The sequence below is a fragment of the Aedes albopictus genome, chromosome 1, assembly GCF_035046485.1.
Source record: "Aedes albopictus strain Foshan chromosome 1, AalbF5, whole genome shotgun sequence".
NCBI classification, from domain to species: domain Eukaryota; kingdom Metazoa; phylum Arthropoda; class Insecta; order Diptera; family Culicidae; genus Aedes; species Aedes albopictus.
Genome location: NC_085136.1, coordinates 85,573,020 through 85,593,708, shown reverse-complemented (window position 1 = coordinate 85,593,708; position 20,689 = coordinate 85,573,020). Strand labels below are relative to the sequence as shown.

General features: G+C 44.0%; 1 protein-coding gene across 13 annotated transcripts in view; it reads right to left on the bottom strand.

The window, feature by feature from the left end:
• LOC109622444 (F-actin-monooxygenase Mical-like) overlaps nucleotides 1-20,689 on the bottom strand; it is a 237,276-nt gene that overhangs the window by 95,908 nt on the left and 120,679 nt on the right. For 4 of the 13 annotated variants that reach the window (XR_009996097.1, XR_009996098.1, XR_009996099.1 and 1 more), the window contains exons 3-6: nucleotides 11,345-11,687; nucleotides 9,815-11,261; nucleotides 9,303-9,668; nucleotides 9,166-9,236 (exon numbers count right to left, since the gene is read on the bottom strand). Coding sequence is in view for 7 of the 13 variants with exons in the window: in XM_062844929.1 (XP_062700913.1) it covers nucleotides 8,125-8,625; nucleotides 9,166-9,236; nucleotides 9,303-9,668; nucleotides 9,815-11,261; nucleotides 11,345-11,687; nucleotides 11,832-11,863 (2,760 nt within the window). In the remaining 6 variants the exon portion in view is untranslated. Of the gene's footprint in view, nucleotides 1-7,994; nucleotides 8,626-9,165; nucleotides 9,237-9,302; nucleotides 9,669-9,814; nucleotides 11,262-11,344; nucleotides 11,688-11,831; nucleotides 19,369-20,689 lie in introns of those variants that run through there. The other 9 variants (XM_062844923.1, XM_062844925.1, XM_062844924.1 and 6 more) reach the window with 5 other exon arrangements.

Sequence of the window (20,689 nt, the reverse complement as noted above, 5' to 3'; positions counted from 1 at the left end):
TCCCGAGAAGATTGCTGCCATAGCGAAAATGCCATCACCAACAGAGGTCAGCGAACTCCGATCATTTCTCGGAGCGGCAAACTCATCCCGGAAATACATCGAATCCGACAGCCGTTGGATGAGCTTCTGAAAAAGGATAGGAAGTTCGTGTGGAGTAGCCAGTGTCAGAATGCGTTCGACAGCATCAACAGCGTATTGCTATCAGACTTGTTGCTTACGCACTACAATCGGAAACTTGAACTCATCGTTGCGGGTGATGCTTTAAAATCTGGAATCGGGGCGGATCGATTTCGGGATGGCCGCATCAAAGCTATTGCACACGCAGCGAAAATGCTAACCGCCACTGAACAGAGGTACAGTGAGGTGGAAAGAGAAGCGCTGGCGTTGGTTTTTGCGGTGACGAAGTTTCGACGAATGCTGCTAGGACGGAAATTTACGCTGCAGACAGACTACCAACCATTACTCAAGGTGTTCGGATCCAAGAAAGCTGTTCCGCTACACACCGCGAATCGCCTCCAGCAGCGCTGGACGTTATCGTTGCTCGGATTCGACTTCAACGTGGAGTATATCCAAAGAATAAAAATAGAAAGAATGCCCTCTCTTGCCTTTTCCTATGTATGTAAACGTCAAGCGACACGACAAGTGGCGCTCTCTAAGCGTATCAAGATGGGAGCTCTCTGTAACAGTGTTCGTGATTTGTCATAAGAGAAGGTGGTGTGCGTATGTTTCGGTATCCGCATACAATCATTAACGCACACTACCGCATGAAGGTTGAACTTTCATCCGCAGATAGCGCTGCGCGGGTGTCCCCCGAGCATCAGCGGAGTGGGCATTCTTGATTTTCTTATTCTTTGGTATATCGCTCGGACAACTTTGGGTATGCCGACGTTCTGTCTCGGTTGATAAGCAACCACCAGAAACTAGAGGAAGACTACGTCATTGCTACTGTCAATCTGGAAGATGACGTCAAAGCAAGTCTGGAAGAATGCTTCACATCGCTACCAGTGAAGTTGGTAAGAGCTGAAACGAAGTAAGACTCCCTACTACAACAGGTCATACAGTACATCGACAGCAGTTGGCCGAATAGTAGCAAAATTGCAGATCGGAATTCAAAAACCTTCTATTCTCAACGCGAGTCTTTGTCCGTAGTCAATGAATGCGTCATGATGAACGACCGGGTAGCGATTCCTGAATGCTACCAACAGCGTGTTCTGAAACAGCTACACAGTGACCACCAAGGCATCGAACGAACGAAAGCCTTTACTCGTAGTGCGGTCTACTGGGCAAACATCGATGACGACATCGAAGCTCTAGTTCGTCAGTGTTGCGTTTGTGCCAGTACTACAAAATCTCCACCACATCATCAACCGCCCTAAGCGGAAGGTCCGTGGAAGAGCATTCACCCGGACTATGCCTGGACCCACTTGACGGAACTTGTCCAGGCTGGCCATACAACTGCAGCCGTTACAATCAGATTTCTTCTCGATTTGATATCCCGGAGACTATTGTCACAAACAACGGGACGCAGTTCTGTAGCGGTGAATTCAAGAAGATGTGTGAACAGTTGCGAATCGTGCATATTCGTACTGCGCCATATCACCCACAGTCGAATGGCCAGGCCGAACGCTATGTCAACACCCTGAAACGATCGCTTCGGAAAATCGTTGAAGGGGAAGAAGTTCCATCTGTCGAAGCACTCCAGAAATTTCTGCACGTGTACCGCTCAACCCCCAGTTGCAGGAAAATCACCGTTGGAAGAAATGCTGGGTCGGCCCATGCGTATAACACTGGATCTTTTGCGTCCGTTAACGTTCAGCAGTAAGTCCGATCATCTTCATCCGAAGTTTATAGTTGGTTCTACAGTCTACGCCAAGATATACCAGAAGACGGAAATGGTCTCCCGGAACTGTCATTGAGACTATTGGAGGAGTCAATTTCAACGATGTGCTCGATCAACAATCAGGTCGCAGGAAGCTTATTCGGTCACACGTGAACCAGCTTAGACCAAGATGCACCGACACTATCGAATCTTCACTAGTTACAACGCCGCTAGAAATTCTAGTGGATGATTCCGACCTCCGGAAGCAAACTCCAGTTCAGCAGATGCCTTCGCCAAATAGTTCCGGAACCAGTTGATGCCAGCCATTATCAAGACGACAGTACAGATTATGAAGAGTTCTTCGATACGAATTCGACGCCAGAGTAAGCCGTCTTCCAAAACGTCTGGAAGATTACGCCGTCGGCTAGGAATTAAACGGGAAGATGCTATCACTCCTCAGCTACAACCCTGATGTCGTTATACGAAACCATGATCTGTCACTGCGCTTGGCGCGAAGAAAAAAAGTTGATGTCTACGATTGAAGAACTATACAAGTTAGAGAATAAAGATCTATAGAAAGTCGTTATTTCGATGTAAATTGAGTGTTTGCATTATTGAAAACACAATAATTTCCATAGCTCAAAAACCACACGTTCGAAGAGAATGCCTTTGTGGTTGGTTTTTAACCTTCACGTGCCGGACCCCCGACAACTCATTTTCAAAATGCTGTTCGTCAATTTTCATCCGATTTTTTTAAGTCGCCCTCAATCGATCATAAATTGGTGCGTGTTTATTATACTGAAGTGGCCATGAAATATCCGAAACTATTCTGGAGATATTCCGGACTGTACTGGGGTCAGGAGGCGGTGATGTTTCTTATCATTTCAAAGAGTGATCAATGGCGCTTAAGCTTAGGCTTGTTAGCCAGGACACAGTGTTAATGCCTGTCATCCCTGAAGCAAAAAGGCCCAAGGAATGACAAAATCCCTTAGCTACGTCACTCCCAACGTTGTTGGTGTTTAAATATACTAAAACACTTACACTCACACGAACTACATGATTCATCCTAATACACTTACACAGTCTGAATCTTGCCGCACCACTCGCTTATAGTGAATCCCAAAACAACCCGTTCCAAATATTTAACTTGACACCTATGAGGGCGTCGGTGAGTCGCTGGCCTTTCATAAAGTAGATGTCATGTCATCACATCCTATCCTTTCCTCGTAACGGAGAAGATGGGCATGGCCGGCAATCGAAGTTTTCATGTCTTCTTTACTTCAACCTTTGAATGGATGACTGTTCATTCCCAAATAGCATTCCATAAGCAATTTTAAAGTTTTAACATGACAACTTTCAGTATGCAATCTACGGATTACTCCGTTACCACGCAACGCAACTAAATTCCTCCAAAAGTTCCTCGAAAATTTAACCAGAAGTTCTTCGGAAATCCCTCCAGGAGTTCTTCGGGAATTCCTTCAGGAGCTCCAAAAAATGGAAATCCAGGAGTTCAACAGGAAAGCAGCAAGGAGTTATACGGGAATTCCTCCAGGAATTCTTCGGTGATCTCTGCAGTAGTTCTTAGGGAGTTCCTCTTGAAGTTCTTCGAGTATAACTCTAAGAGTTCTTCGAGAATTCTTCCAGGAGTTCTCCGGGAAGAAGTTGTTTGAGAATTCCTCCAGGAGATCTTCGGGAATTCCTCCAGGAGTTCCGCGAGAATTCCACCAGAAATTGTACGGGAGTTTTTCTAGAAGTTTTCCGGAGAACTTCCTTCAGAAGTTTTTTTTTTTTTTGAGAAGTTCGGGAATTTCTCCAGAAAATCTTCAGGAATTCCTCCGACAGTTTTCCGAGAATTCTTCAAAAGTTCCTCGGGAACTCCTCAAGGAATTTTTCGGGCAATCCTTCAGAAGTGCTTCGGGAATTTCTCCAGTTCTTAGCAAATTTCTCCAGAAGATCTGTGGGTATTACTCCAAGAGTTCCCCAGAAATTCCTCCAGGAATATTTCGGGAATTTCTCCAGAAGTTCCTCGAGTATTCATCCAAAAGTTCTTTAGGAATGTCTCCAGATGATCTACGGGAATTGCTCCAGAATTTCATTGGGAAGTTCTCTAGAAGTTCTTCGGAAATTTCTCCAGAAGATCTTCGGGAATTCCTCCAGAAGTTCTTCGGGAATTCCTTCAGAAATCTTTGGGCATTCCTCCTGAAGTTCTTCTGGAATTCTTTCAGAAGTTCGTCGGGAATTCCCCCAGTAGTTCCCCTGGAATTTCTCCAGGAGTTCCCCTGGAATTTCTCCAGGAGTTCCCCAGAAATTCTTCCAGGAGTTCCTCGTTAATTTCTTCAGGAGTACCTCGGAAATTGCTTCAGTAGTTCCCTAAAAATGAAAATTCCTCCACGACTAATTCCTCCATGAGTTCCCCGGGAATTCTTCCAGAAGTTCTTCGGAAATTCTTCCAGAAGTTCATTAGGAATTCCTCCAGAATTTCTTAGGGAGTTCCGCTAGAAGTTCTTCGGAAATTCCTCCAGGAGATCCCCAGAAATTCTTCCAGGAGTTCCCCGGGAATTCCTCCAGAATATCTTAAAGAAAGTTCTCCAGAAGTTCTTCGGGAAGTTCTCTAGAAGTTATTCGGGAATTTCTCCAGAAGATCTTCGAGAATTCCTCCAAAAGCTCCCCGGGAATTTCTTTAGAAGTCCCGCGAGAATTCCTCCAGGAATTTTTCAGGCATGCCTTCAGAAGTTGTTCGGGAATTCCTCCAGGAGTTTCTCGGGAATTTCCCCAGAAGATCTTCGGGAATTTCTCCAAAAGATTTTTTCTGATATTTTTCCAAGAGTTCCCCAGGAAATTTTGCGGGAATTCCTCCAAAAGTTCCTCTCTTATTCATTCATAAGATCTTCGGGAATTCCTGCAGAAGATCTTGCGGTATTCCTCCAGAAGTTGTTTAAGAAGTTCTCTAGAAGTTCTTCGGGAATTCCTCCAAAAATTTTTTGGGCATTCCTCCAGAAGTTCTTCGGGAATTCATTCATTAGTTCTCCAGAAATTCTTCCAGGAGTTCCTCGGGAATTTCTCCAGGAGTGCCTCAGGAATTTCTTCAGTAGTTCCCTGTTCCATGTGTTCCGGAGCAGTCACATCAGTTGATACATAAATTCAGTAAATTTTTCTGCCCCATTCTTTCGAAATCATGAAGATTGTTACGTCGCACGACATATTTTGCTTGCAAACCACAAATGTCCCCGATGGCACCCCCGTGGAACCATTGCTAAATGTTCCGGGGTGGTCATATTAGTAGAAACAGACTTCAGTGTATCGTTTCTGACTCAGTCATTCGAATCGAAATCATGAAGATTGATATGTCGCACGGAATGTTTTAGGTTGATACCCAAAAGTGTCCCCAACGAGGCCCCGCAGAACCTGTCACGGGGATCCGGGTGGGTCAACTTATTCTAATCTGGTTATCTTAGTTATCTGAACATCGATGGTTCAAACACAATAACACACAGAATAATCACTTTTATACATTTTGGCAGCCCCCTGACCCCAACACAATCCAGAATATCCCCGGAATGGTTCCGGATATTGCATGGCCACTTGAGTATGTATAATAAACACTCACCAATTTATGAACGATTGAGGGTGACTTAAAAAAATCGGATGAAAATTGACGGAATGCCAGCATTTTGAAAATGAGTTGTCGGGGGTCGGTGAAGGTTAATCATCAGATTATTTTAAAATTAATTCTGTTTTTGAGTTATGAGGATCAACATTGTTTACTTTTTTATTTCCAATTTAGCACCAACAGAAAATCTACATTTTGCCTATAAAATTTCTTGAACTCAATGAAAATTAAAAAGACAGGTAATTTTTAGTCTTGTGTCAAATTTTTAGTTCTATTGGTTCATGGACTCCAAATTTATAGATCTCCTTCTATTTTGTATAGAAAATGATTATTTTTGTAAAGAAATATATCAGAAAATACTATTTTTAGTAGCTGATAAACATTTTTTTGGCTGCAATTATCAGAGGATAACTTTTTGTAAATGTTAAGATATGGATTCAATAGTAGTGTGCGAAGACGTTGTTTATCAATGCTGATAAGGCCTTTTTCTAACGCTAGTCCAAAATTGGTATAGTTTCAACTGAGTCTCTACCAAGAATAATCCAACTATCCATCTCAAATGCCAAGCCCAGCAGAAAATATCATATCCATTTGTTCAACTGTTCATCGATACGAAGTGCAGCAGACGACAAACGACGACATGCGACAGCGAAAAAGCATGCACGAAAGGGTAACGAATAACCTTGACCTTTCGCCGTTAATCGATAGCAGTGATAGGTACTCCATATGGCATACCACCGATTATGTGATAAATATATTCGTATAAAACAACAACTGACATCGCACGTAGCGACAGGTGTCACACACCTGGGCCATACCGAAAATACCATACGGAATGAAAATATTGACAATTCAGTGATGGTATCGCAATGTCCGGAGCATAACAAATTAAATCACTAAATTGAATTAGGCATACACTGGAGAAACTTATCACATGACAGTAAAGTGAAAGAGATTGCAAGCTGGAATCGAACCAAGGACGTCGAATTCGGAGAGTGCATTGTTTACACACAGATCCATCGGCATAGAATTCAGAAGCCAACTCAGAGTTATTGTTTTTGCGTTTAAACATTCACAAACGAGTTTTATCTTAATGTTGTTGTTTTTCAAGCCAACGTCGTTGGGGTATTCCAATACACGTACTGTCACACTTTTCTAGACCCCCCCCCCCTCCCCCAAATGTTGGACGTAATTTTTGAACGTTCCCTAAATCACATTCTAACGAAATTGCGCATTCAATCACACTTGAATTACATCAATTCTGACAAAAAAGATAAACGTAATCCGACTGTTCCACTTCTAAACACCCTCACTTGCAATTCCACGAAAACACAAACCGATTGCGATTGCGAAACCTGCACACAACAACAACAACAACAACAACAACAGTAACCCACTCAACCAACGCGGTAGCGGAAAAAGTATCAATTATATCAAAACCGTAAAATGCATCAGTAGGCCACTTATTTTTTGTTTTGTTTTATTTTTACTGCTGCTGCTACTGCTGCTGTTGTTTGAAAGCGAAAACAGAGAAGCAATTATGACGTGTAAAAATCGATTTATTTTCAAAGATACGGTTGACTTATCTTTTCCAACCAGTTAGTAAGTAGGTATATGTAGTAGGAGGTTTGCTCTTGCTCACCCAATTACACGGGCACTCGGGGTGGACGGTTTACCGGCATTGTGTACAGTATCGGACAATACTTTCGCCGTTTTTCATATTGTTTGCCCTCTACAATTGAAATTTTTGTATACAAATAATCAAAACTAAAGCAATGTTGAAGTGCTTTGACGATCATGTACACAACAAGAACAGGTGTTTGATGATGATGAAGAAATTTAAATTACATGAAACGATTACACAAAAATTACACGTACGAAAAAAAAAACCATGTGCCTAAGTGGGAATCGAACCCACGGCTCCTAATTTGCTTGATGGGCGCTTCTATTCCTCTAAGCTAGGAAGCCACTCGATTATATCCGTCCCCTGAAGGCGTAGATCCGAACTCGATTGCACTACCGCACATGGGGACGAATATAAACGAGTGGCTTCCTAGTTTAGAGGAATAGAAGCGCCCATCTAGCAAACTGGGAGCCGTGGGTTCGATTCCTACCGGGAGCACATGGATTTTTTTTTGTAATTTCAACATCAATTTGTTATCAAACATGTATACATGACTATCAAAGCATTTCAACATTGTAGTTTCCATTTGGCTTGGTTACCCTAAGCTAAAATCGAGATATTGATAGATAAAACAAAAACATTAGACGACACTGTAGCTTCGAACTTACGCCGGTCGCTCGATCGTTGCGATATTCATTAGTTTTGGTGTTTTCTCGTTTGTGTCTTATCGGGCGGGATTTGTGATTTTTTTGCCGTTGTGTTCCACTAGTCTAGGTTTTATTTACAGGAAAACGGCGTCACTTAGCTTCGCTAATGGGAACGATTAAGCGGTATTATGTGGATTAGTTCGGAATTATAAGTGTACACATTTATACATTTCGGTTTCTCAGGGGGTGGGAGGTAGAGAGATCGTTCGGGATCGGACTTTGTGAAATGCGCTCTTCAACACGGGTAACGGTTCGCTTGTATTCACTATTGCACGCTAGGAGGAAATATACAGAGTTCGTCACATTATCTATACAATCGGCAAAAGCTCTAACCTAGTATCACTCGTTTACATATTGTAATTGACTAATAATCGTCTAAGCCTAGCAACGTCACTAGGTAGCTATCGACTAACCGCTCTAGGGCACCAACGGAAGTGTAGTAGAGGAACACTCCTAGCGGAATCAATAGCAGTGCTATCGAGAGAGAGGAGTACTGATGGAAGATGTGCTGGCCGTGGTTCTGTGTGGAATGGGATTGTGGGTTCATCATCATCATCATCTTCTTCATTCTACCGGTGCTGGTGTTGATGTTGCTGTTGTTGGTGGTGCCGCTGTCACAGGTGCTATCTAAGGCAGTAGTGCTAGTGCCATCCTTACCTCCGGATGAGGTAGGGCCTACTGGACGTTGGGGAACGGTAGAAGTAGGAGTAGGATCGGAAGTGCTTGTTGTAATACTACAAAGGGAAGGTGTTGTTGGATTTGTTGTGGGAGTGAGGCTAACGATAGCAGCTAAGGATTCGGGAATGTCTGTACTGTCTGTATCAGATCCGGGTGGGGATCCTGGGGAAATATTGCCATTTTCATCCTAATTCGAATGAAGAGAATTGATAGTTTACTACGAATTGGAGACAGATAGATGCCGTTTGAAGCGTTGTCATGAGTAGTGAAACCGATGCAACAGTTATATGTAACCAAAAACTATGTATACATTAGATGTAATGAAGAGTTAAAAGCATGCAACGTTGTACTATGATCTACACATGATTGAGTTCGATAGCAGCTCAAACCTTCGTTCGTCTCCAAACTATATCTACAAAGCACCTGTACATATGAGAACTTTACACAGATCCGGAGGGATCCAACAAGTGATGATCTACAACTACGTCTACTACTACTACGCTACGGTGATGATGATGAGGTTGGTTGGTTGGTTGGTGTTTTGTGGATTGATCGGCAGCTCTAGGAGCTACGGGCCGCCGCTGGACAGAGCAGCGACGAGCTGCCGGTGTGCGGGATGTTCTAGGAAGAATCGATCGAAGCCGACCATCCGAGCGAATGGCGGCTGAAAGGCGAAATGGACGAGACAGACGGCCACCAGAAAGCGACCGACGCCCGCGATACTTACAATGTTGCCAAACTTTTCGTAGCTGCGGCGTTTCTTCGCTCGTTTTGTCGTGTCGGTCTGTGGTGAGGCCACTGCAAACGGAAAAATACCGATCAATACCCCCAGGAACACCTTCAAACCACCCTCAACTGCATTACTTGGACCAGATTCCGCTCCCAGCACCCTGCGGCTTCGCTTCATGCGTTCCTCTTCGTGGTAGTTGGACGACTTCCGTCCGGCGCCGGCTCCGGCACCTGGGCCAGGCACGATCATCGGAATGGCGGCGGCCGGAGCCGCAGCAGCTGCAGCCTTCATGGCCGCAAACCGCCGCAGCTTGGCAAACTCCTCCATGCTGTCGATCTGCTGCTTCTGCTTGAACTCCGCGTAGTCCAGCTTGGGATGCTTGACGTGCGGAATCTCCCCGCGGAACACTTCGCATATCTGCTCCAGGTAGTTGAGCCACAACTTGGAGTCGACGCCGGCCAACGTGAGCGATTCCTGACCGGACATTATCCGCGGGATTGCTGCAAGAGATGGGAAGGGTTCACTCCTAGCTTCAGGTTCAGAAACTTGTGGACTTAGGTGTGGCGTAGTTGAAAAGAAAAAGTTGTATTTAAAATCAAAAGTGACTGTACCACCACACCAAAGCGACCCCTTTCCAGCAACTCACCTAGATGATCCTCGAAGATCGATATCGCAAGCTCGTTGCACTCGTCCGGTCCGCAACCATCCAGCTCGTCCAAATTCACCAAATCGGGCCGATACCGGTTGATCAGCGTACATAGCACCCTCCCGTTCGTGAAACACTGCGACGCTTCCGACAACTCCTGCACAAAGTCGTTACCCTTGAGCTGGGACTTGACCCACCGTAACAGCACCGTGCCCAATGGTATCGTATCGTTGGTTCGCCGCTTCCGCTTCGTAACCGTAACTTCCGGTCCGGCCGCGAGCGCATTCGTATCCAGGAACATTTGATCCAACAGCGCCGGGTCGTCGGTGTCCAGCAGGTGTTTCACCTGGATCATGTTCACCGACGACTTGTTCAGGTTGGGATACCGCGTCGACGGGTCCAACGTGTACGCTCCAATGTCCCGGTGTAGATTCTCCGGAGTTGTTTGCGCCAGTAGCCGATAGATGGATTCTCGCTGTGCGATCACCCCGAGGGCACTGTTTTTTGAGTTGGAGAACAGTTTGATTGCATAGGCCGCGTCCATACTGGACAGGAACCCTCGGGCACAGCCGGATCCAGTGGGCCAAAACGGTTCCAGGAGACTGTCGCCCACAAGGCAGGAAAGTAACCGGTAGTTCTTACGGACTGTGATTTTGCAGGAGTTGTCCGCCGCGAACATCGACGTGAAGTCGAACATTGCCACGTCCGGCTTGCCGTAGTGGTTCACGGCAAACTCTAGGTTCGGCATTTGGTATTTGGTCGAGAAGTTTGCCGCTTCTCGTGCGTAGTCCAAAAGCTTAGACGTGTCCACGTTAGCGGATGATAGCAATTCCGCGGGATCACCATAATCCTGAATTATCACACCTTTGTCCAGCAAACTGTGCTTTTTGGCAGTCATCACAAAGTAATGCGTTTCGTCTTTGTAGTAGACGATGTTCTCCAAATCGATACCGGTCGTTTGGTACAGCTCCTTGAAGAACGACTGATTGAAGATAAACGCTACGCCGCTGATTTCCTCCACCTTGGCTTCGGCTTCGGTTTTCTTGTTGATAAAGTTGGCTGTGATGGCGATTGCTAGCTTACCGCGGAACTCCTTCCGCTTGAAACCTTCCAGGGTGTTTCGTTTTCCGTCGGCACCTATCAGCACGTCGAACTCGTAGTGTGACACGGCGTGATCCTCCGGAGTCACAGCCGCTCGCCAGCCGCAACCATCTTTGGGTTCGATTTCTCGCACGAAGGACAAGCCTTCGTGCACCTCGACACCCAACAGCAGGGCAACCTTTAGCAGGATACACTGCAGCTGCCGGATCGAGATGTGATCGATCGAACCGGCGCAGAACTTACCGTAGAACTTTTTCGCTCCGAGCGCTTTGAGATCGGTGATCAGAAATGGCCACAGATGTAGTACGTTATTCCTAGAAATCCTATCACGTTTTTCTACCACAACCTAAAGAAACCGGTGTGTCAAGAGTTACACGGCTATCGACTATCCAAAGATAAACAACAAAACCAGAACATTTCTCTACTTACCACTTTAGCACCGAGCAGTTGGGCTTCGATTGCCGAACGCAGACCGCAGGGTCCTGCGCCGATGACTAGTACACGGGTGCCGCTGGCGGCGGTGCCTTTGTTGTACACCCGGTGCGAGGCCCGGGCGTCGAACTTTTTCCAGAGGGCTTGCGCCTTCCAGTTGCGAATTTTCGCTTTGAACTTTGGATAGAATTCGTTCAGCGGGCCGGGCCTCAGATTGAGGATATCGCACATGTTTCTGTACAGGCCGAGGATCTGGCGCATGGTGGTCGCGGCGCAGAAATGATCGAACATTTCCGCCGCCAGCGACGCCGCCTCGTGTTCGCTGATTGTGGGATTCATTCTGGAAGTTGGGAGAGAGAAAAAGATGGGAAAATGTAGAACGTATCTGTGGCAGTTGGTTGAGATTTTGCCACTAGGTGGCACTAGTGAATCAACAATGTTGTGAAATTATATGGAATATTCAAGGTAATTTTGGGTCACTCACGTTAATCTGACAAAATTGGTTTGCAGGAACATTTTTTTTTTTCAAAACTGAGCAATCGATTACTATCCTCCAGCAATTCTAGAATTCTACCAGAAACTCCATCGAAATTTACCTGGAAACTTTTGAGATTCCTCCGGGAAACTCCATTTGAGATTTCTCCAAGGATTTATTCAATTGTTGCCGGAGTTCGTTTGGATTCCCCAAGTAGTTTCTTTTTTCTGAGATCCCCTAGGAGTTCCTCTTGGTATTCCTCCAAGAGTCTTTTCGTAAATACCTCAATAATTTAATTTAATTTAATTTAAGGATTCCTCAAGGTATTGCTGCAGAAAAAATGGAGAGAAGAGTTGCGTCAAAGGCTTCTGATAATCTTTGAAGGCTCCCGTCGTCTATATCTCCAAAAGTTCTTTCCAAGATTCCCCGAGGATTTCTCCGGGAATTTCTTCAAGAGATTCGAGCACCAATTATCAGGAGTTACTTAAGAAGTTTCTTTTAGAACACGTCTGGAACTTTTCTTGAAGTTGCTCCGAAAATTACGCCTGGCACAGCTTCTTCTTATTATCCTTCTACTTTAATAATACAGGAGTTCTTTGAGATTTCCACTAGGAGTACACTAGCAAATCATCCAGAAGTTCATAAGGATTTCCTCCATGAGTTCTTTGGGAATCCCTGCCGAAGTTCTTGGGGAGTTTCTCTTGAAGTTCTTCGGGAATAACTCTGAGGGTTCTTCGGGAATTGCTCCTGGTATTTTCCGGAATTCCTCCAGAAGCTCTCCGGGAATTCCTCCTGGAGTTCTCCGCGAATTCTTTCATGATTTCTTCGGAAATTCGCCCAAAAGTTGTTCGGGAATTTCTCCAGGAGATCTTTGGGAGTTCTTCCAGAAGTTATACGGCAATTCCTCCAGAAGTTCCTCAGGCATTACTTCAGAAGCTCTTTGAGAAGTTCTCTAGAAGTTACTCGGGAATTTCTCTAGAAGTTACTCGGGAATTTTTCCAGAAGATCTTCGGGAATTTCTCCAAGATTTTTACGGGAATTCCTCCAAAAGCTCCTCGGGAAATTCTCTAAGAATTTCACGGGCATTACTCCAGGAGTTTTTCGGGAATTTCTCCAGAAGATTTTCAGGAATATCTTCAGAAGCGCTTCGGAAATTTCTTCAGAAGATCTTCGAGAATTCTTCCAAGAGTTCCCTGGAGAATTCCTCCAAAAGTTCCCCGGGAATTCCGCCAAGATTTTTTTGGGAAATTCCCCCAAAAGTACCTCGAGAATTTATCCGGAATATCTCCGGGAATTTCTCCAGGGCTTTTTTGGGAATTCTTTCAGGTGCTTCACAAAAGTGGAAAAAGCAGCCGGGAGTTCCACGATAATTCTTCCAAGAGATCTTCGCGAATCGCTGCAAAAGTCCGTAGGGAGTTCCTCTTGAAGTTCTTCGGAAATAACTCTGAAAGTTCTTCGGAAATTCCTCCAGGAGTTCTCCAGGAATTTCTCCAGAAGCTCCCCGCGAATTCCTCCAGGAGTTCCCCGAAAATACTTCCATGAGTTTTTCGGAAATTCCTCCAGAAGTTGTTCGAGAATTCCTCCAGGAGTTCCGCGAGAATTTCTCCAGAAATTGTACGGTAATTCTTCTACTTAGAAGTTCTCCGAAGATCCCTTCAGATGTTTTTTGGGAAGTTCTCCAGAAGTTTTTTGGTAATTTCTCCAGAAGATCTTCGGGAATTCCTCCGAGAGTTTTGCGGAAATTCCTTCAAAATTTCCTCGGGAACTTCTCAAGGAATATTCCGGGCATTCCTCCAGAAGTTCTTCAGGAATTTCTCCAGTTCTTCGGATATTTCTCCAGTAGATCTTCGGAATTGCTCCAAGAGTTCCCCAGAAATTCCTCCACGATTTTTTCGGGAATTCCTCCAGAAGTTCCTCGAGAATTCATTCAGAAATTCTTCGGCAGATGATCTTCGGCAATCACTCCAGAAGTTCCTTGGGAAGTTCTCTAGAAGTTCTTCGGAAATATCTCCAGAAGTTCTTCGGGAATTCCTTCAAAAATCTTTGGGCATTCCTCCTAAAGCTCTTCTGGATTTCCTTCAAGAGTTCTTCGGGAATTCTTCCAGTAGTTCCCCCGGAATTTCTCCAGGAGTTCCCAGAAATTCTCCAGGAGTTCCTCGTGAATTTTTTCAGGAGTGCCTCGGAAATTCTTTCAGTAGTTCCCTAAAATGAAAATTGATTCCTCCACGAGCTCATCATCCAGGAATTCCTCCAAAAGTTCCCCGGAAATTCTTCCAGGAGTTCGTCGGGAATTCTTCCAGAAGTTCATCAGGAATTCATCCAGAATTTCTTAGGGAGTTCCTCTGAACGTTTTTTGGAAATTCATCCAGGAGGTCCCCAGAAATTATTCCAGGAGTTCCCAGGGAATTTCTCCAGAAGTTCCTCGAGAATTCCTCCAGAAGTTTTTAAAGGAAGTTTCCCAGAAGTTATTCGGGAATTCCTCAATGAGATCCTCGAGAATTTCCCCAGAAGATCTTCGGGAATTTCTCCAAAAGATTTTCGGATATTCCTCCAAGAGTTCCCCAAGAATTCCTTCAGGAATTATTCGGGAATTCCTTCAAAAGTTCCTCGCTAATTCATTCAGAAGATCTTCGGAAATTCCTCCAGGAGTGCCTCGGGAATTCCTCCAGGAGATCTCCGGGAATTCTTCCAGAAGTTCTTAGGGAATTTCTCTAGAAGTTCTTCGGAAATTCCTCCAGTTCTCCAGAAATTCTTCCAGGAGTTCCCTAGAAATTTCTCCAGGAGTTCCCCGGAAATTCCTCCAGGAGTTCCCCGGGACTCAGAAATTCTTGGGTAATTCCTCCAGAAGTTATTTAGGGAAGTTCTCTAGAAGTTCTTCGGGAATTTCTCCAGAAAATATTCGGGAATTCCTCCAAAAGTTTCCCGAGAAATCTTCCAGCAACTTTTAATGCATTCCTCCACAGGTTTTTTTGGTAATTCCTCCATAAATTCTTTGGGAATTCCTCCAGAAGCTATTCGGGAATTTCTTCAGGTGTTCCCCGGAAATTCATCCAAGAGTTCCTCGGGAATTTCTCCAGGATTTCCCAGGAAAATTTTCCAGGAATTCCCCGGGAATTCATCCGGGAGTTCCCCGGAAATTCTACCAGGAATTCTTCGGGAATCCCTTCAAAAATTTTTAGGGAATTCCTCTAGAAGTATTGGAGGAATTCCAGGGGGAGCCACAATGCTGCGTCGACTTCTACTTCGACCAAAGCTTTAACGGACAGCTCGGTTTGAAGTAAATGGCTTCCAGTGCAGCAAGCCACAATGATTCGTTGCTTGACGTACGTCATTGTACTAAAAACGCTGAAGTCGTTCTAAACTTTGAAAATGTTCGAAGTTGACGCTCTGTAACGCAGCGCCCAGCATTGAAACCAGTGTGGGGAAGCAACCCAGATAACAATTTGATGCTGCACGACCGTTTCTCCAACTATTTTAAATCAGCCATCATTTGAACAAAAGCTGAGCACAAGAGGTACAATCCTTCACTCAACTCCTAAACATCTAATTTTGGTGATTTTATTCAACCTTTAGCTGATTTGAGGTTCATTGAAAGGCTGATTCAAGGCTTAATATGCGCTTAATCAGTAATCAATAAAATTTATTAATTGTGTGAAAATAAAATAAAAACACTCTGTGAGCCTATTTTTACTATTAGCTGCGTCTATTTCCAGAAAAGATGTTTAGGTATGTATAACTTATCTGTGGGAAAACTGGGAATTGAACTCGGACCTCCTGATTTATAGTCACTCAACTTAGCACCTACACCACACACAAGTGTATACATATTAGCCTGGTACACGGTTTATATGGGAAAATATAAAAAATGGAAAAACTCCAACTCCTGTATACTTTTTAAGTTCCATTTTGGCCCCATATCAACAGTGCAAAATTTCAGATCGATCGAAGAAACTATATTTTAGCGCCCGCCATTCTTAGTTTTTCATACGATTTACTATGGGGAAAAATTACTTCTTCAATGAAAAATCGCTTGAGGTCACCCATTGATCCCTAAAAATAAATCGTTGAATGATTTCTGTAGATAACTTTACGAGGAATCAGACCTCCGAAGACCACAAAGCGATGCGACATTCGTGAAAAAAGTTATTAAGCCTTAACCGATTGATATGATGATTTTATTATTTATTGTTATTCCTTACATGTTAAACAGCGTTCATGCCATTCGGTTTTCAGTCAATAACTTTTTCCACGTGCCTTAGATCGCTTTGCGGTCTTCAGAGGGTTTGTTTCTCGCAAAATTTCCAACAGAAATCATTCATCGATATATTTTTAGGAGTTAAGGGGCAACCTGTAGCGATTTTTCTTTGAAAAAGTGATTTTCCCCATAGTAAATCGTATGAAAACTAAAAACGGCTGGCGCTAAAATATAGTTTCTCCGATCGAGCTGAAATTTTACACAGTTGATATGGGGCCAAAATGGAACTCAAAAAGTGTACAGGAGTAAAATGTCTTTTTGTGTCCCACGCTAATACATATCCTCGAAAACAAGAGCATTCCTTGTTATGTCTGAATAGTCAAGAACATAAGTTGGACTAAGTCTGTATTGAGGTTCAGCTTGTTACTCTCACAATTCAGCATTCATTGTAACTTGGAAAAGTTTACCTTTCTTTTTTAAAGAACAACCTCATCATTTCATGAAACAATTTCAATCCGGTACATTTTGTGAAATTTTAATGGCATAGGACATGTTTTAGAATGTTGTGGGAACTTCATTAAAAGACTCCTGGTAGTGGACCCACCCTATTAAGCTTCTGATCGGTTTTTCGTCTTCTACCAAACTCCTTTTGACTGTCCTCCAGCAGGAATTCCTTTTGATATTTCTCTAGTAGGAGTTCACTTGTGGCAATCTTACAGTAGGACAGGGCATCAGGGAATGTGCTCAAAGATTTCTTGCAGGATTCAATTAAGAATTTGCTCTGAGATTTCTTCAGCAGGATTTTCTTTTAGCATTCCTCCGGCGCAGGAACTTCGTCTAGATATTCCACCAAGACTTCCTTCTAAGCAGGAATTCTTTCAGCAGAATCTCAAGCAGCAATTGCTTGAATCAATTGAATCATTTCGACATTTCTCTAGCTTGAATTCTTTTTAAGGTCCCACAAAGAGGAATTCCTTTCGGCAATCCTCCTGTAAGTATTTTTTTTAAGATTCCTCCAGCATGAATATTTTCTGGGATTCTGATTCCAGGCATTTTTTTTCTGGGCTTCTTCTAGAAAGTGTTCCGTTGGGGGTTCTTCCGGGAATCCGGCAACAGAAATTCCTTATGAGATTCCTCCAGCATAGACTCCGCTGACAGGAATTCCTTCATCAGTTTTTTCCTTCTTGAGGATTCCTAGAGCAGTTCTTGCGGGAATTCCGACAGAAATTTAATTTGGAATTCTTGCAGGAGTTCCTTTAGGAATTCCTCCCAAATTTTCTTTAGCAGCTTCTGAAGTTCTAAATGAATTCATGGATGGATTCTCTGAGAAACTCTTGAAGCTATTCTTCAAGAAACTCCAGCAGGAAATCATAAAGAAACTATATTCTTCGAGGAACTTGTGCAAAACATTGTCTCCTTGTGATATTTTCAAAGAAGCAGTCCTAAAGCAATTGTCGATTGAACTTCGGAAGTAATTCCCAATTCAACTCTTGGGAGAATTCCCAATGGAACGCCTAAAACAATTCCTAATGGATTTCCTGAAGGAATTGCTAGTCCTGGATGAATTTCCGATTGAACATCTGCAGGAATTGCCACTGGAACACCTGGAGAAATTTCCAATGGAACTCATGCAGGGAATCCTAATAGATTCGTGGAATTCTCGAAGGAACTTGTAGAATCTCAATGAAACTTACGAGGAATTGCCATTGGAAATCCTTCAGGAATTCCTAGGGGAACTCCTGTAGAAATTCTCCAAGAAACTCCTAGAGGTATTCAAAATACGAATCCTGGGGAAAATCATAATCCAATGCCTGCAAGAATTGCTTATGGAACACCTGTAGGGCTTTCCATTGGATCTCTTAAATTGAGTTCAAGAAGATTCCTGGAGGAATTGAAGAAGACAAACGTTAGAGGAATTCTCGATAAAACTGATAGAGGAATCATAAATGAAATTCTAGGAAAAACTCGTTAATAAAAGTTCTAGTAGAATTCCTAAACTCCTGTTGAGATGCCCAAAATAATCCCCGAATGAACACCAGGGGTATTTCTAAGAAACTTTTTGACTAATTATTGAAGGAATTTCTCATGAAATTTTTAAGGAAGCTCCTGAAGAAATTTCCTAAAAAAAAACTCATGCAGATATTCTCGAAGAAACTTCTGAAATAGTTCCCAAAAGTAAAGTAAGTAAAGTACTATAATCTACGCTCCATATACACTTTAAACAGATTGGATGGCTTGGAAAAAATCGCTCAGCACAGACTATGCTCAGCTAAATCTGTAACCTTTCTAATGCATCACATTGGGTCCTGCTCGTTGACCTAGTGTACAGTTGATGTTGGGGTCATAAAGGATCATGGTGCACAAGGAGAGCTAACTGGTATATCAACAAAATGTGACGTTTTTCGGCGAGAATTCCTCCAGAAAATCCCCGGGGTTTCCTTCAGAAGTGCTTTGGGAAGTTCTGCTTGAATTTCTCCAGAAGAATCTCGGGAAATCCTCCAAAAGTTTCCCGAGAATTCCTCCAGGATTTTTTTCGGGAATTCCTCCAGAAGTTCTTCGGGAAATTCTCCAGAAGATTTTCGGGAATTTCTCCCGAAGATCTTCGGGAATTTCTCCAAGAGTTTCCCGGGGAATTCCTACAACAGTTCCCCGGGAATTCCTCCAGGATTTTTTCGAGAATTCCTCCAGAAGTTTCCCGAGAATTCATCCAGAAGTTCAACAGGAAAGCAACCATGAGGTACACGGGAATTCATCCCGGATTTCTTCGGGAATCCCTGTAGAAGTTTCACGGGAATTTCTCCAGGAGTTCTTCGGGTATCCCTGCAGAAGTTCTTCCTTAAGATCATCGTCCAGGAATTCTTCCAAGAGTTACCCGGGAATTCCTCCAGGAGTTCTCCGGGAATTTTTCCAGAAGTTCTTCTGGAATCCCTACAGAAGTTCTTTGGGAGCTCCTCTAGAAGTTCTTCGGAAATTCCTCCAGGAGTTTCCCAGAAATTCTTCCAAGAGTTCCCCGGGAATTCCTCCATGACCGTTGAGCGATTGAGTCTGAGTAGCTCGTACCTTCAGTTAATTCTGAACAACAACATACTCAGGAAGTAAAGCTGCATTTTTCGAGTTGGAGTATGTGAGGATACCCTAATGCTCACACACTTTAAATTAAGTCCTTTTCCATGCAATGCAGGAACCTTTTTCAAAACTTATCAAGGAGAAGGCTTGTACATTTAAGGTTGACCATAATATTGGTTCTTCAATTGAAACCAAGCCTCCTCTCCTTATCTTTCGCAGTTTGCGAATGACTCACACTTGATAAGTGTCTAAACAGCACGAAGGTATCTCGCTTTGGGTAAATTGAGCGAATTACGTGTAACGTACGCGATAAAAGACAGTGATAACTACGGAATCTTAATAGGAGTCAACTCATTAAATCATTCAAGATCCCTTTGTTCACATAACCCATATTACACTCGTAATCTCCTTCCATAAACTTCTCCACCACAAGCTCTCAACTTTCCTAAACGCCTCTAATAAGCCGTATTAAGACCACTTCGCCTCGAACGTATCCACTCCATCTAGGTATCACAGGTCACTCCAAGTCCTACACGCTGGTCGTACTCCGCTACCAGTAACTGCAAGCGCCGCCGTCAAATTCCGCAAAACAAACAACCGCCGTACCGACCACGACACCCGAACTAATAGCCGTCAACGCGCAAACAATTTACACCTACTCACGCGAGCTCGCCAGCTGCAACTGAACTGCGGAACTGCTCGAACTACACCGCATCGCATCGCACCGGACGCGAGAATCGAAACCCATTCACTTACGATACACGGAGATAATGGCGCAAATCAGCCACCTGAAGAAGAGAAAGAAGCAACGCAAACAAACACTACTCCAGCTCCAGGTCGCTGCTGGGGCTGCGTTGTTCCGTCGCGTGAGTTCGTTGACGAAATTCTTGTCTTCGCCATCAAGGTCTTTAATCCGCGTTACCCATCCACCCGCGCACCCCCTCACTGACGACGACGACGTACAATGAAATAGTCGTGCACCTCACAGTATGTAGTACTGTATGGGAAATCAACGGCTTCGCAACCCCAACAACCGGAATCACCCTCACTGGGCAATTGCCTCAAGACTCAAGAGACTCAAGAGGAAAGCTTCCATCCAACAACGGCGCGGCAACGACGGTCAACGTCGATTGACCTTAGATGGTCACAAAGCTATTTTGCAGTAGCATCAACAGTTGCGCCTGCCAACCGGCCTTTCCCCTCTTGTAGTGTCTTGCCTCACCAACAGCCACACGCGAAATCACACATGAAATCCAAATCTTATCTCAAAAGCTCACCGAACCACCTCCTCGCTGTCACCCACAACACCACTTCTTCAATCGTCGCGTCTCGCGCTTGCTCCACAACCCGTGCCGTTAGGCCGCTTGCCTCCGTATACCTAGCTGTCGTCGGTCGGTTGGTTGCCGAACTCAATGAACTCAATGGAACTTCCTTTTGCCCATATTTGGAAAGTCTCCCCTCGGGGATCGCCATACATACATACCCAATAGCAATCGACATCGTCATCATTTTTATTATAGGGTTTTATGGTAAACATGGTAGGCATCTGATGGATTTATTGTGAACATGGCACAACCAGCACCGGTTGGTGGTGAATTCTGGACAG